The sequence below is a fragment of the Onychomys torridus genome, chromosome 11 (assembly GCF_903995425.1).
Source record: "Onychomys torridus chromosome 11, mOncTor1.1, whole genome shotgun sequence".
Taxonomy (NCBI): Eukaryota; Metazoa; Chordata; class Mammalia; order Rodentia; family Cricetidae; genus Onychomys; species Onychomys torridus.
The window spans coordinates 4,179,905-4,193,190 of record NC_050453.1 but is presented as its reverse complement, the minus strand read 5'-3'; the positions used below and the strand labels follow the sequence as shown (position 1 = coordinate 4,193,190).

At 40.1% G+C, this 13,286-nt stretch overlaps 1 protein-coding gene across 1 annotated transcript in view; it reads right to left on the bottom strand.

Annotated features, from left to right (window-relative positions):
• Positions 1 to 13,286, bottom strand: part of Ppp2r5a (protein phosphatase 2 regulatory subunit B'alpha) — a 46,016-nt gene that overhangs the window by 6,578 nt on the left and 26,152 nt on the right. The window contains exons 3-5 of the mRNA XM_036202315.1: positions 11,330 to 11,431; positions 3,901 to 3,993; positions 812 to 942 (exon numbers count right to left, since the gene is read on the bottom strand). Coding sequence (XP_036058208.1) covers positions 812 to 942; positions 3,901 to 3,993; positions 11,330 to 11,431 — 326 coding nt within the window. The remainder of the gene's footprint in view (positions 1 to 811; positions 943 to 3,900; positions 3,994 to 11,329; positions 11,432 to 13,286) is intronic.

The following is a 13,286-nucleotide window of genomic DNA, read 5'->3' as shown; positions in this document are numbered from 1 at the left end:
CAAGCTTGCTATGTAGCCAATTTTGACCTTTTGAGCTATTTGCTCAAGTCACATAACATTTGCCACTTGAGAATAACAGTCTCATTTCATCTGGATTATTCTATTTTACTTAATATATAAGGAAGAGGGAGAGATTGCTTAAAGCGGCCTTTTCAAAGAAGGAAACCACTACTCTCAAGATCCAAGGAAAAGGGGTCTGCTGTTTCAGCTGCTCAGAACTTTTCTGGAGTGTAAATGACATAGGCTATCCACTGCCTTTAGAGCAAAGGACAGCAGGAAGTGGGGTGATATGGGGTTGCAGTAGATGAGGGACAGAGCACTGACCTAAGACTCTGGGGGGGGGGTGTCTGTCACCACTCATGTCCAGTTCTAGCCTAATCCCCTGTTTTCAATTAACTGAGACAAGGAAAATAAACCTCAAACACAGGTATTAATGTGAAGCAAATGTTTCACAAGTATTTAAATCATAGTCCCATATGGATTTTAATTAGCTTTGTCAGAAAAAATCAAAAGAAAGCACTTGTACAGGTATTGGCTTCATAACATTTAAAAAAATTAAAAAGCTCTGCGAAAGTTTTTCAGCAAATTCTCCTTTAATCTACCAAACACTGTCTTCACCCCCACTGCCGACCTGGAGGAGGAGGAGGTCCCATGCGTCTCAAACGTGAAGCTGCCACAAGTGAGACCATGAAACAGGTAGGAATGCTGGAGAGCGCATCAGCTAGGTCAGGTTTCAGATGTTACAATTAGCCTGAAGGAACTTGGTTAAAGAAAATGAGAGAGGGAAGAATGCTCTAAACGCTGGATTTACCTGAGGAAAATGTTGTTAATTTGCTTTCTGATGAACGCTCTCAGCCCGAGAAACTTCCCATAAATCCGATGCAGAACAGTCTTCAGGAAGTCGCGTTCTCGAGGATCTTCACTATCAAAAAGCTCCAGGAGCTTTAAAAGAAATCTGACAAATTACTTTAAAAAAATAATCGAGCTAAAACCACTCTTTTTCTAATTTTGATCGTAAGACTGCTTATGAAATCTTTAACCTTTTTCCTAAATATTCTGCCTTATCAGATTTTATCTTTTCTGAGGAAAGCATGAATATTTTTACTAAATTCATCTTTATACATCTTTTGTGTCATTTTAAAGAATATAAATACTTTATAAAAATAAGATTTTTTTTAACCTTGCCAGTGACTTTAAAATTCTTTCCTAACACAATTTTTTAAGTGTTATAATTTGAGAAACATTTAATGTATTTTGATAGTACATTTAAAAACTTGGTCTTTGAGACAGGAACTCATGTGGCCAGGATGGCCTTGAACTTGCAATCTTCCTGCCTCCGCCTTCCAAGAACTGGTCATTGGAGGCCAGCCTGATCTACACAGTGAGTTCCAAAGCCACATCAGGTGAGACTGTATCAAACAGCAAGCCCATATGCAAATATATATAGTCTACTACCAAACTGCATGGAACCTTATGTTCTAGACTGCAATGCTGGGTAGTTGCAGAAAAGGTGACAAGCTCTGGGCCTCACCAGATGCTCTGACTCCATTTTGTCTTCAATTACGTGTAGATTTCAAACCCAAGTAGAATTTCTGAGGTAGTCATAAGTCACACTCACGTGCCCTAAACAAATGACTTGCACTCACTTTTGGCTAGGTTATGGTACTGCATGAGGCTATAGCCAAAAATACCTATGAAACAGAAGCACTGATCCAAATCACTATAGTTAAAAATGGCTAAACTTTTAACCTTAAATTCTTGTTTTGGATATTGGTTTACTTGAAAAATGACTTTGTTCAAAGTAGATTTATCTCTAAAGGGGAAATACTAAGCCTGAAAGTACTTGTTAGCTGAACATATTTTGAAATATTATGACTAAATAAACCTAATTAGAAATATGATATTCATATCAGGAAACCTGCTTTTTCTGGCTCTGTTGCCCTCAAACTACTTTTTAAGAATAATTCAATCAAGGTCAGAGGGTCTAGTTCAGCAGTTCTCAACATGTAGGTCATGACCCCTTGAGGTCTCATATCAGATATACTGCATACTAGATATTTACATTATGAGCCATAACAATAGAAACATTAGTTATGAAGCAGCAATGAAATGATTTCATGGCTGGGAGTCAGCACAACACGAGGTACTGTATTAAATGGTCACAGCATTAGGGAGGTTGAGAACCACTGCTCTAGTTCAAATCCAGACTCTGCCATTTACTAGCAGTGTGGCACTGGATGTGGGCTCTCTCTACAAGCTTAACATTTGTGACGTATTCAAATGATGGGTTCCATGTCTCACACTCACAAAAACAATGAATACATCTTAGTCTTCTTTGGAGATTCCCTGATTTGAACATAAATTTAAATTTTGCAGGGTTACTCCCCACCCCCAAGTCTGACAAAATCTCTCAAAAGCAGAGAATCCCCATACAGCAGTTTACAGAGCACCATCTAGTCCCCAGAGGCGGTCATAGGCAGGCTACGGACTGCTGGAATCAGACTACTGCCTTAGCTTCCCAAGACAGCTTAGGAGTTTGGGGTAGAGGTAGAAAATGGTTCTTGCTGTACCAGGTTTACCCTCACACCCCCAGAAAAGCCCAGCATTCTGTGTACCTAGAGTACCAGGCTGAAGTAGCAAGATTCCCCTCAACCTGCTGACATCTGAAATATTAGGGCCTGAGTGCATTCCACATGAGAATCAGACAAGAAAATAAATGTGCTTCCTCTGCAACAGCCCCAAAGACCCCATTTTAATTTGACTGATTTTACTCATGGCTGAAGTGTACACTGCACTGTTAACAGACATCTAGTCTGGTGTAGTTTATGAAGAGCTCTTGAAGGACTAGGCAGGCAGTGTTGTTTACCGTCTATGAGCCAGGAACAGTTCTAACTATGTAGAGTCTTTAACATCTGGACCACCCGACAGTGGTCTGACAGTGGTCTGAAAGGTCCTCATAATGGAGTTTAACTGTGCCCTCAGCATCGAATTCCTAACAAGGTTTATTACATATGGATAATGGCTTTAAAAGAAAAAATGGGGCCAGGCGGTGGTGGCGCACACCTTTAATCCCAGCACTCGGGAGGCAGAGGCAGGTGGAGCTCTATGAGTTTGAGGCCAGCCTGGGCTACAGAGTGAGTTCCAGGACAAGCACAAAGCTACACAGAGAAACCCTGTCTTGAAAAACCAAAAAAGGAAATGGATAGAGAAACATTTGTTTCACTTTACCATTCTGTTTAGGGCCAATTTCAAATGATTTAAAAAGAGACTGTTAAATTGTCTTAAAAACTCTTGACAATAAAAACAAATGGACACATTCTTAGAAATTAATTGCATGTAAGTTCTATAAATAGAGGCAATACCAGTTTCTTAAAATGAAGAAATCATTCCATATGCTTAGCTCCCTCTTCTCCTTGATGGTACCACTTCATTTTACCTGTGGCACTAGGAGAGGGAAGGAGGTGACTGATGCTGGATGTCCAGAAAGGCACCCAGAGTTCACACTTAGTGATTATAAATGGTCACCCCAAACTTTTGAGGAACTGCAGGAAGGGCAGCTTGACTGATTTCACTGGGTGCTCACCCTTGATACAGAACCCTTAACTTCTGAAAGCTACTAAAAGAGGTGTGGCCTGTGTGGGTCAGAAGACCACCAGATGCCCTGCCTGATGCCCTGGAGCTGGAGTTAACAGGCTTTTGTGAGGGGCCTGACATTGGTGCCAAGACTCAAACACAGAGCCTCTGGAAAAGCAGGAAAGCTTGACTGGAGTCATCTTGTCAACCCCTCAAAGTTGCTTTTGTTTGTCAAGGACAATTACTAAGTACTTTTAAGTTACTTACATTTTGAATGACTAGTCTTAATAAGCAAGTGCTAAGATTTGAGATTTAAGAGTCCCTTACCTGTTGTACAAACTTCTGATCAATGTATCTCTTTGCAATGCTGGGTTGGAAATCAGGACTCTCCAAGAATCTCAAGAAGAATTCATACACCAACTATGCAAGAAAGTAAAACAAAAGCAAAATGATGCTTAAAATACTATTCTGAATTATGTTTCATGTGAAAACACACCTCTTACCAGCTTTGAGTTGGCCACTGTTTCTGAAAAACAAAGTTTTAAAAAAACTTTATGTTTATAATTTGGCTTTTGTCCTGATTGGTCTTATTTATTTATTTGTTTATTTGTTTGTTTGTTTATTTATTTATTTTATCAACTTGACACAAGCTACAATTATCCGGGAAAAGGAAGTCAATTGATAAAAAATGCCTCCATTGGACTGCAGTAGGGAAGTCTGTGGGTCCTGTTCTTAATTAATGATGATGTAGGGGGTCCAGCCCCCTATGGGCAGGTGGTCCTGGAATTTGTAAGAAAGCAAACCAGTCAGCAGTGTTTCTCTGGCTTCTGCCTCAGTTCCCATCTCCAGTCCTGAAGTCTGTCCTTGGTAGACTGTGCCATGAAAGTTTGGCCAAATAACCCTCTCCTCCCAGACTGCTCTCGGTCATGGTGTTCATCACAGGGGCAGTCTCCTTAGCCAGTCTGTGAGGTCTGTGGCTCTGCATCACTCATCAGTCAGAGGGCCCCTAAGGCAGCAGGTCATGTTCCTTCCCCCAGTACACTACTAGCCTACCTCAATTTCACCCCTAGGGTCCCCTAAACACGGGCTCAGATGAGAGTGGGCAGTGTATCCACACCAGCTTTAAAAATCAAGTCTCCTATAAACTAGAGCAGGGGATCTGGTAAGATGGTTCAGCAGATAACGGTGCTTGCCACCAACTGCTGACCTGAGTACAATTCCCAGTACCCATGGTAGAAAGTAACCTAAAAGTAACAAACCAAACTGTACAAGCAGGAGCCTGAGAAAGGAAGGTCTGTACAGAGTAAATAAAACAGATGTGTGGGCGAGTCTGATATCCAGAAGCGCTGTGTGACCTGTGTGACAGCAAAGTGCACCTCAGGACTTCAAGTCAGAATCAAAGCAGCGCACAAAGAGAAAGCGGGCTAGAGTCTTGTCTTTAAATCATAGCTGGGCAGCAGTGGCACATGCCTTTAATCCTAGCACTCGGGAATCAGAGGCAGGAGGATCTCTATGAGTTAGAGCCCAGGTTATTCGATAAAGCAAGTTCCAGGACAGCCAGGGCTACACAGAAAAATCCTGTCTCAAAAAACAAAAAAATCATAACAGCTACAAAAGGCAAGAGACTAGCCTCAAGATATACCTTTAATTATAAACACAATTAAACAATATGTCAGTTTAGCAACCTAGAAATACAAGAGAATTAGATCTCAAAGAAAATGGCCACTTAAGAAACATTTGGGGTCTAAGGAGATAGATCAATGGATAAATCTCTTGTCCACAAGTATGAGGACTAGAGTTTGGATCCTATATGAAAAGCTGAACAAGGTCTGGACGGCTCAACAGTTAAAGAGCACTTGCTACCCTTCAAACGACCGAAGTTCAGTTCCCAGAACCTACATTAGGCAGCTTATAACTGCCTGTTAACTCCAGCTTCAGGGAAGAATCTGATGCCCTTTTCTGGCCTCTGTAGGCACCTGTACGCATGTGTACATAACACATACACAAACACATACACACACACACCTTTAAGAAAAAAAGATAAACAGGTGTGGTGGCCCACTTGTAATCTCAGCATTTGGGAGGCAGAAGCAGGTGAATCTCTGTGAGTTCAAAGTCAGCCTGGTCTACATAGTGAATTCCAGGTCAACCAGGGCTCCAAAAATAAAAAAAGGTCTCAAGAAAAAGAAAAAAAAAAAAAGTTTAAATGCACATTTACCCATCTACATACAGGGAACAATGTTTATTTGGCTGAGAGACGGTGTACATTAAGAACATAATAAAAAGCTGTCAGTGGTGGTGCACGCCTTTAATCTCTGGAGTTTGAGGGCAGCCTGGTCTACAGAGAGAGTTCCAGGATAGCCAGGGCTACACAGAGAAACCCTGTCTCATAAAACCAAAAAAAGAACATACTAATAAAAAATAATTTTATTTTGGAGCACAAACATGCTAAAACATAAGAGTCTGGAATGCTCTGGAAAGTTAAACTGCAGAGCTTTGCTGACAACATAACTTATTTGGTGCCTATTTTCATGCTGGGCACTAGGCAGACTACATACAGTGAGAGCAAGAATAAGCACCGTGCAGCTCAAAAAGCTCATCCAACTAGACAGTGAAGTGATGTGAACAAAAAAGCAAGAGGAATACCCACAAGTGACACGGCACAGACTGACAAGCTCTGACAGACAGCTGGTGGCAGATAAAGTCAGCAAGAAAGCTGTGGAGAGGGACATACAACTTGAGCTTTGCATTCACTCTGATCTGGAGAACACAGGAAGAGGGCTTTTATAAAGTGCCAATGTGTGTATGTTTGAGAGGGAGGTGATGCAGAGAAGGGGTTGATGGTGTGGAATCAGCCTCAGCTCTTATGCAGATCCCATATCACCCACTTTCTTACGCACTCCATCAAATAACTTTTCAGAGAAACAGCATATCCCTTGAGAGATGTACATGACATCAAGCCCCAGTTTCCTAAAGCAATATATTGTTGACACTGTGCTGTTAATAAATTGTATATGGTTTCTTCCTTTCTTAATCATACTATTATTTTATGTGTGGGGGTGTTTTGCCTACATGTCTGTATGCACCATGTGTATGCAGTGCTCCAGGAGGACAGCAGAGGGCATCACATCTCCCTGAACTGGAGCTACAGATAGTTGTCAGTTGTGATGCTGGTGCTGGGACTCAAACCTGGGTCCTCTGTAAGAGCAGCCAGTGTCAACTTTTAACTACTGAGCCATATTTCCAGACCCCTGCTTTCTTAAATTATTTTCATCTATAGGTATACAACTTCTGTTTATAGGAAAGTGATGTAAATGAAATTTAAGATGATGTACTCCATGAAAGAATTCACGAGGATGAGCATCTATAAATTATAACGTGTAGTTCATATTACATGTTTAAAACACTGCCTGGACACAGTGAGCAGTAACAGAAACTCAGTTCTCTAGGACTCCTCCTTACCTCTGGAGATTGGAGAAAGCAAGACAAAGATTCTGCAAAACACCGAGCTGTTTAATTATGGCCAGCCTATGCTTTCCCTCTGCTCTTTCATCCACAGAACAAAAGTGCAGACATTCACAAACATGCCAAACTGACAGAGACGAGCCCATGAGGCTCAACGTGACACAAAGCACTATAGGTAACTGAGTAAAGCCGGGGGTGGGAGGTGGCCCTTCCCAGGAAAGAGCACACTAACTGGTTGTCCAGTGCAAATGGTCAGCCCTGAAAACATACATTCCAGTAGTATATGTACTCAATAACATTTGATGAAAAAAGCCACCAATCTGAAGGCGAGTGGGGAGGGGTAGTATATGGGAGATGTGGAGGGAGAAAAAGAAAGGGAGAAATGTAATTAAAATACGATCTCAAAATTAAACAACAACAACCAAAACCGTGCTGGGCATGGTGGACAGCACACACTTGTATCCCAGCTACTGAGGAAGCTGAGGCAAGAGATCAACTGAGCCCAAGAGTTCAAAACCAGCTTGGGCAACACCACAAGCCTCCCACGCCACACACAGTGATCAGCAAAGATCATTACCAATACCTACTGACAACTAAAAATGTCACAAATCAATCTCTGAAGCTTGTATAAAAGCACAACAGGAACCTTGCATTAAGCACCTTTTTTTCTGGCATGGTAAATTTCTGTGCTCTCACTTATCAGAGAAGATGCACCGGGCATGGTGACTCACGCCTTTAATTCCAGCATTCTGAGTTCGAGGCCAGCCTGGCCTACAGATCAAGTTCCAGGGAAGTCAGAGCTACACAGAGAAACCATGTCTGGGAAAAAAAAAAGGAAAAATAAAAGCAAAAACAAACAAATCAAAAACTCAAGATGATTAAATATGTAACTACAACATGCTGGAAACATACAATCACTTCAGAAAGCCCCAAAACATTTAATCACCAAATTTAAATGCCAAACCACATTTTAGTAACTCAGGATTTTAAAATTTTAGACATACAGACCATAATGAACAAAAATTGTTTGTATGCTTGTACAATCTGAGTATGTCTTGTGTAAGAATCTATCTTTTAAAGTGTGTGTGTGTGATGTCCATGTGAGTGTGCACACACTTTGGAGCCAGGAGTCACTGTTGAGTGTCATCTTCTATTGGTATCCACTTTCTAAACATTATTTTAATTACATTTATTTATGTGAGTGTGCCACAGTACATGTGCAGAGGCAGAAGACAACTTCAAGGAGTTAGTTCCTTCCACCACGTGGTCCTGGGGTTCTGAACTCATGTCCTCATGCTTGCATGACAAGCACTTTACAACAGAGTCATTACCCCAACCCCTGGGACCGTTTTTAAAATTACATTTGTTTGTATATTTTGTTTGTATATTTGTGTGTGTGTGTGTGTGTGTGTGTGTGTGCGTGCGTGTGTGTGTGTGCGTGTGCGTGTGTGTGTGCCAGAGCACGTGCGAACATATGTAATGCTCAGAGGACAACTTATGGAAGTTGGTGCTCTTTTCCCCACAAGGTTAAGGGCAGAACCAGGCTTGATGGCATGTGCTTTTATCTGCTGAGCAACCTCACTAGTCACAGAAATAGGATCTTATAGCAATTACCGTCTTCTAAAATGTTAAGAATCATTTTCTCTGAGGGAATTTAAATGGAGCCTCAAATTATACCAGTGAAAAATGGAAAACACATTGTTTACTTGGCTGAATTTCTTGTGCTAATTTCTGAGTAAAAAATATCCTGATGGAAAAATCTGTCTTTGCTTTTAAAATTTCAAAAACTAAAAGTCTTTTCCAAAGACTATCCAACTACACATAATAAAAAAGCATAACACTGGCTAATGAGAATTACACGCTTTAAAAACCTCCCATTACTAAAAATAGTACCACTAATTTTATACCAAGTATAGCAGAAAATTTCAGATTAACTTGTGCTCAATTCTATTTAAAAAATAATTTAGGGGCCAGCATGGGGTGCACACCTTTAATCTCAGAACTTTGGGAGGCAGAAGCAGTCAGATCTATCTATCTTTATGAGTTCCAGGCTAGCCAGAATTACGTGAGAGAGACAAACCTACCTCAAAACACAAAACAAAACAAAACGACTGCAGACCCAGCACCTCCAACTAAATGCTATTTGAAGAGACACACTTTACAGTAAAGAAACAACGGTGAAAACAAGGGTGGAGAGCATAAGTCATGTAAACAGTAGCTAAAAGTTGGACTGGTTGTACTAACATCAGACAACCTAACTTCAAAATAAAGACAAAGGACATTTCATAATGATAAGGTCCATCCACATGGAAGAAACAGTTATAAACATAAACTTATATGCACCTATCAACCAGGTCCCAAAACACATGAAGTAAAAACTCAGAAATGCCAAGACAATTCAACATCTGGAGACTCAATACCTTTCTTTCAAGGAACAGAATAGACTTGACATTATAAACCAGCTAGGCCCAGCAGCACACAGGCTCTTAACAAGCACAAGTACATATAATGTTCTCCAAGACATACTGTATACTGCCATCAACTCTGTAAGAACTAAAATCATATAATACATATTCTCTAAACAATGCAATAAAATCATGTGGGAAATCAAATATTTTTAGATGAATAAAAAAAAAAAAAAAACCAGGCTGGAGAGATGGCTCAGAGGTTGGAAGCATTGACTGCTCTTCCAGATGTCCTGAGTTCAATTCCCAGTAACCACATGTTGGCTCACAGCCATCTATAATCAGATCTAATGCCCTCTTCTGGTGTTTAGGCAGCCATGCAGACAGAACACTATATTTGTAATAAATAAATAAAATCTTAAAAAAAAAAAAAAGGCTGATCATATATTATGGGAAATAAATGTTCAGACAAAACTTATATATGAATGTTATAAATAGGTCTAGTTGTAACAGCCTGTGGTAGTTTGAATGTAATTGGCCCCCATAATCTCAGGAGTGGTACTACTAAGAGGCGTGTCTTTGATGGAGTAGGTATGGCCTCGTTGGAGGAAGTGTGTCACTGTGGGGACAGGCTCTGAGGTCTCTTTTTCTCAAGCTTCCCTCAGTGTGACACTGAGTCCATTTTCTGCTGCCTGCAAGATACAGAACTCTCAGCTACCTCTCTAACACCATGTCTGCTGGCATGCCACCATATCCCACCATGATGATAATGAACTGAACCTCTGAAACTGTGAGCTGCCACCTCAATTAAATGTTTTCCTTCAAAAGAGTTGCAGTGGTCATGGTGTCTCTATACAGCAATAGAAATTCTAACTAAGACACAGCCAAAAGGGTAAAAAGACCTTTAACATCAAATAACTGACAATGGATTTAAAAAAAAAAAAAAAAACAGTATACATCCATAAAATAAAATATTATTTAGCCATAAGCAGCAGTGACTTATGGCACAGTATGGATGAACCTTGAAAATACTATGCTAAGTAAAAGAATCTATACATGAAAAGCCACACATTATGATTCTGTGTAAATGAAATATCCAACTAGGTAAGTATATCTACAGAGAGAAAACAGATTTTTTTTATATCTGTTATGAGCAATGAAGATGGGAAATAGAGAGCTGACTACTAGTGATAACATTGTGTCCATGTATGTTGAGGAAAGTTCTGGAACGGACAGTGATGGCACTTGCACAATACTTTGAATGAACTTAAAATGTCACTAAGTAACATTTTATCTTAACATAGATGTATTTTATCACAATAAAAAACCAACATTACTTTTAGTTAGGCATAGTGGCATGCCTTTAATCATAGCACTCAGCAAGTGGATCTCTGTGAGTTCTAGGCCAGCCTGGCCTACATAGTGAGTTCCCCTACAGTCAGGGCTACACAGAGAAGCTGTCACAAAACATTACTTTTAGAAAACCAAATAATGTTAAGAAAATGTATTCAGAATAAATTATTTAGTTTTTTTTTAATTTAATCTTTTGTGTGTGGGGGGAAGGGTGCATGTCACACCTTGCATCTCAAGGTCAGAGGACAACCTGCAGGAATCTGTTCTCTCATTCCACCATGTGGGTTCCCGACTGTCATCATGCTTCACAGCGTGTGCCCTCACCCACTGCAACATCTTGGTGGCCCCAAATTTTTTTTTGAGACAGGTTCTTACTATGTAGCTCAAACTGGTCTTGCACACATGATCGTCCTGCCTCAGCCTCCCAAGGTCTGAGACATGCACAGTTTAAAAGTCAAATATTTTAAATAAACCCCCAGAATCAGCAGAATATTGAAATGTAAACATTATTAATACAACCTTATAGTCCATACCTGTATGTGAGGCCAAGAGGCCTCAAGTGTGGGCTCGTCCTCCTCTGGATCAAAATCTGGATTATCACTTGGCGGAAGTGTACGGAAGATGTTAGCACTGATCTGAAATGAAAATAAGTTTGTATTCATGTTCTTTGATGTATAAATGAGCTTAACAGTGAAAAATTAAAACATTCTAACACCATTTTTTACAGAAAAAATGTACAGCTATAAATTTAGTTCCTATCTATAAATCTCTTCAGGATATAAAAGAGGGAAGTGTTTCTCTCTCTTCTGTGGATTACTAACTCCCTTGGACCCCAGTAGCTGATGATTACATATTACCTCCACACACTTCCATTACCAGATGCTCTTTCCATATTTTGCTTAAAATGAAAGAGGCCCAGGGAAAAGAAGAGAGGGAAAGTAAAAGTCAGCAACTTCACCCATCTTTCATTCGATCATTCTACAGCTCCTCCCATATTCTATCCCAGCATGCTCTGTACCCATAACAAGAACACCTTCCTTGTTATTACAGTTATAAAACTTCAATGATGGTTTAACTCTGTATTTTAATACAAGTAACTTTCCAACTACTCTTATAAAGTGTCATCCAGGACAGTCAAATACCTGTCAGCACCATTACCATAACCCCAAATAAGAGCCAGGAGGAAACTATCTAGAACTTCATAAGTTACAACTCAAAATTATTTCTTTGTTTATTTATTTACTGGAGACAGGGTTTCTCTGTGTAGCCCTGGCTGTCCCGAAACATGCTCTGTAGACTAGGCTGGCCTCAAACTCAGAGCTCCACCGGCCTCTGCCTCCTGAGTGCTGGGATTAAAGGTGTGTGACACCATGCCCAGCTCTCAAAACCAAATTTAAAGGTAAAACCAGTAATAGTCTGATGGGCATCAACTTTACAAATAGCAGGAAGTCTCATGATTGTAACCAGTGAAACTAAAAGTTACCCTTGCAGCCACCAATAAAATAACCCACAACAAATACTCAGAAGCATGTTAAAGGACTAGGCTGATCAGGTGGCCCAATTTTACCTAGAAAATACACCAGAACTTAAACAACAAAAACAATGAAATGTATACATCTTTACACTCGAGTAAAGAGATTAAATCCCAGGATAATATGAAGAAAATTATAGAATAGTCTGACTCAAATATTTGAGTGTTTTCAGTATCTATCCACTTCATAAAATAGGGTATCTTCCACTGGAATTTCAAAGTTTCTCAATAAAAACCACTGGACATCAGTTAACAGAAGGAAATAGATTTACTCTTGAAATTTTAATAATAAAATAAAAATAAGCATAGGAAGTTCAGCCAGGCATAGTGGTGTATACCTTTAATCCCAGGACTTAGGAGGCAGAGGCAGGCAGATCTCTGAGTTCAAGGCCAGCCTGGTCTACAGAGAGAGTTCCAGAACAGTAAGGACTGTTATACAGAGAAACCCTGTCTTGAAAAACCAGCCAACCAACCAACCAAACCACCAAACAAACAAACAAATAAATAAATAAAAATAGAAAGTTCATCAATATTTAATACTTATATCCCCTGTTGTAGAATATTATTTTTAGGCGTGTTACTTTTGTTTATGTTGCATTTGTTTAACTCTGTGAAGCTGTGTTACTGGGCCTGTCTAAAACACCTGATGGTCTAATAAAGAGCTGAATGACCAATAGTGAGGCAAGAGAAAGGATGGGTGGAGTGGCAGGCAGAGAGAATAAACAGAAGGAGGAAAAGAGGGACTGAGGAGTAAGAGTAAGGAGCAAGGACCAAGGAGAAGAGGATGCCAGGGCCAGCCATTCAGCTACACAGCCAGCCACGGAGTGAATGTGAAAGTAAGATTTACAGAAGTAGCAGAAAGGTAAAAGTCCACAGACAAAAGGCAGACTGGATAAGAGTTAAGAAAGACTGGCTAGCAATAAGCCACGCTAAGGCTTGGCATTTATAAGTAAGAATAA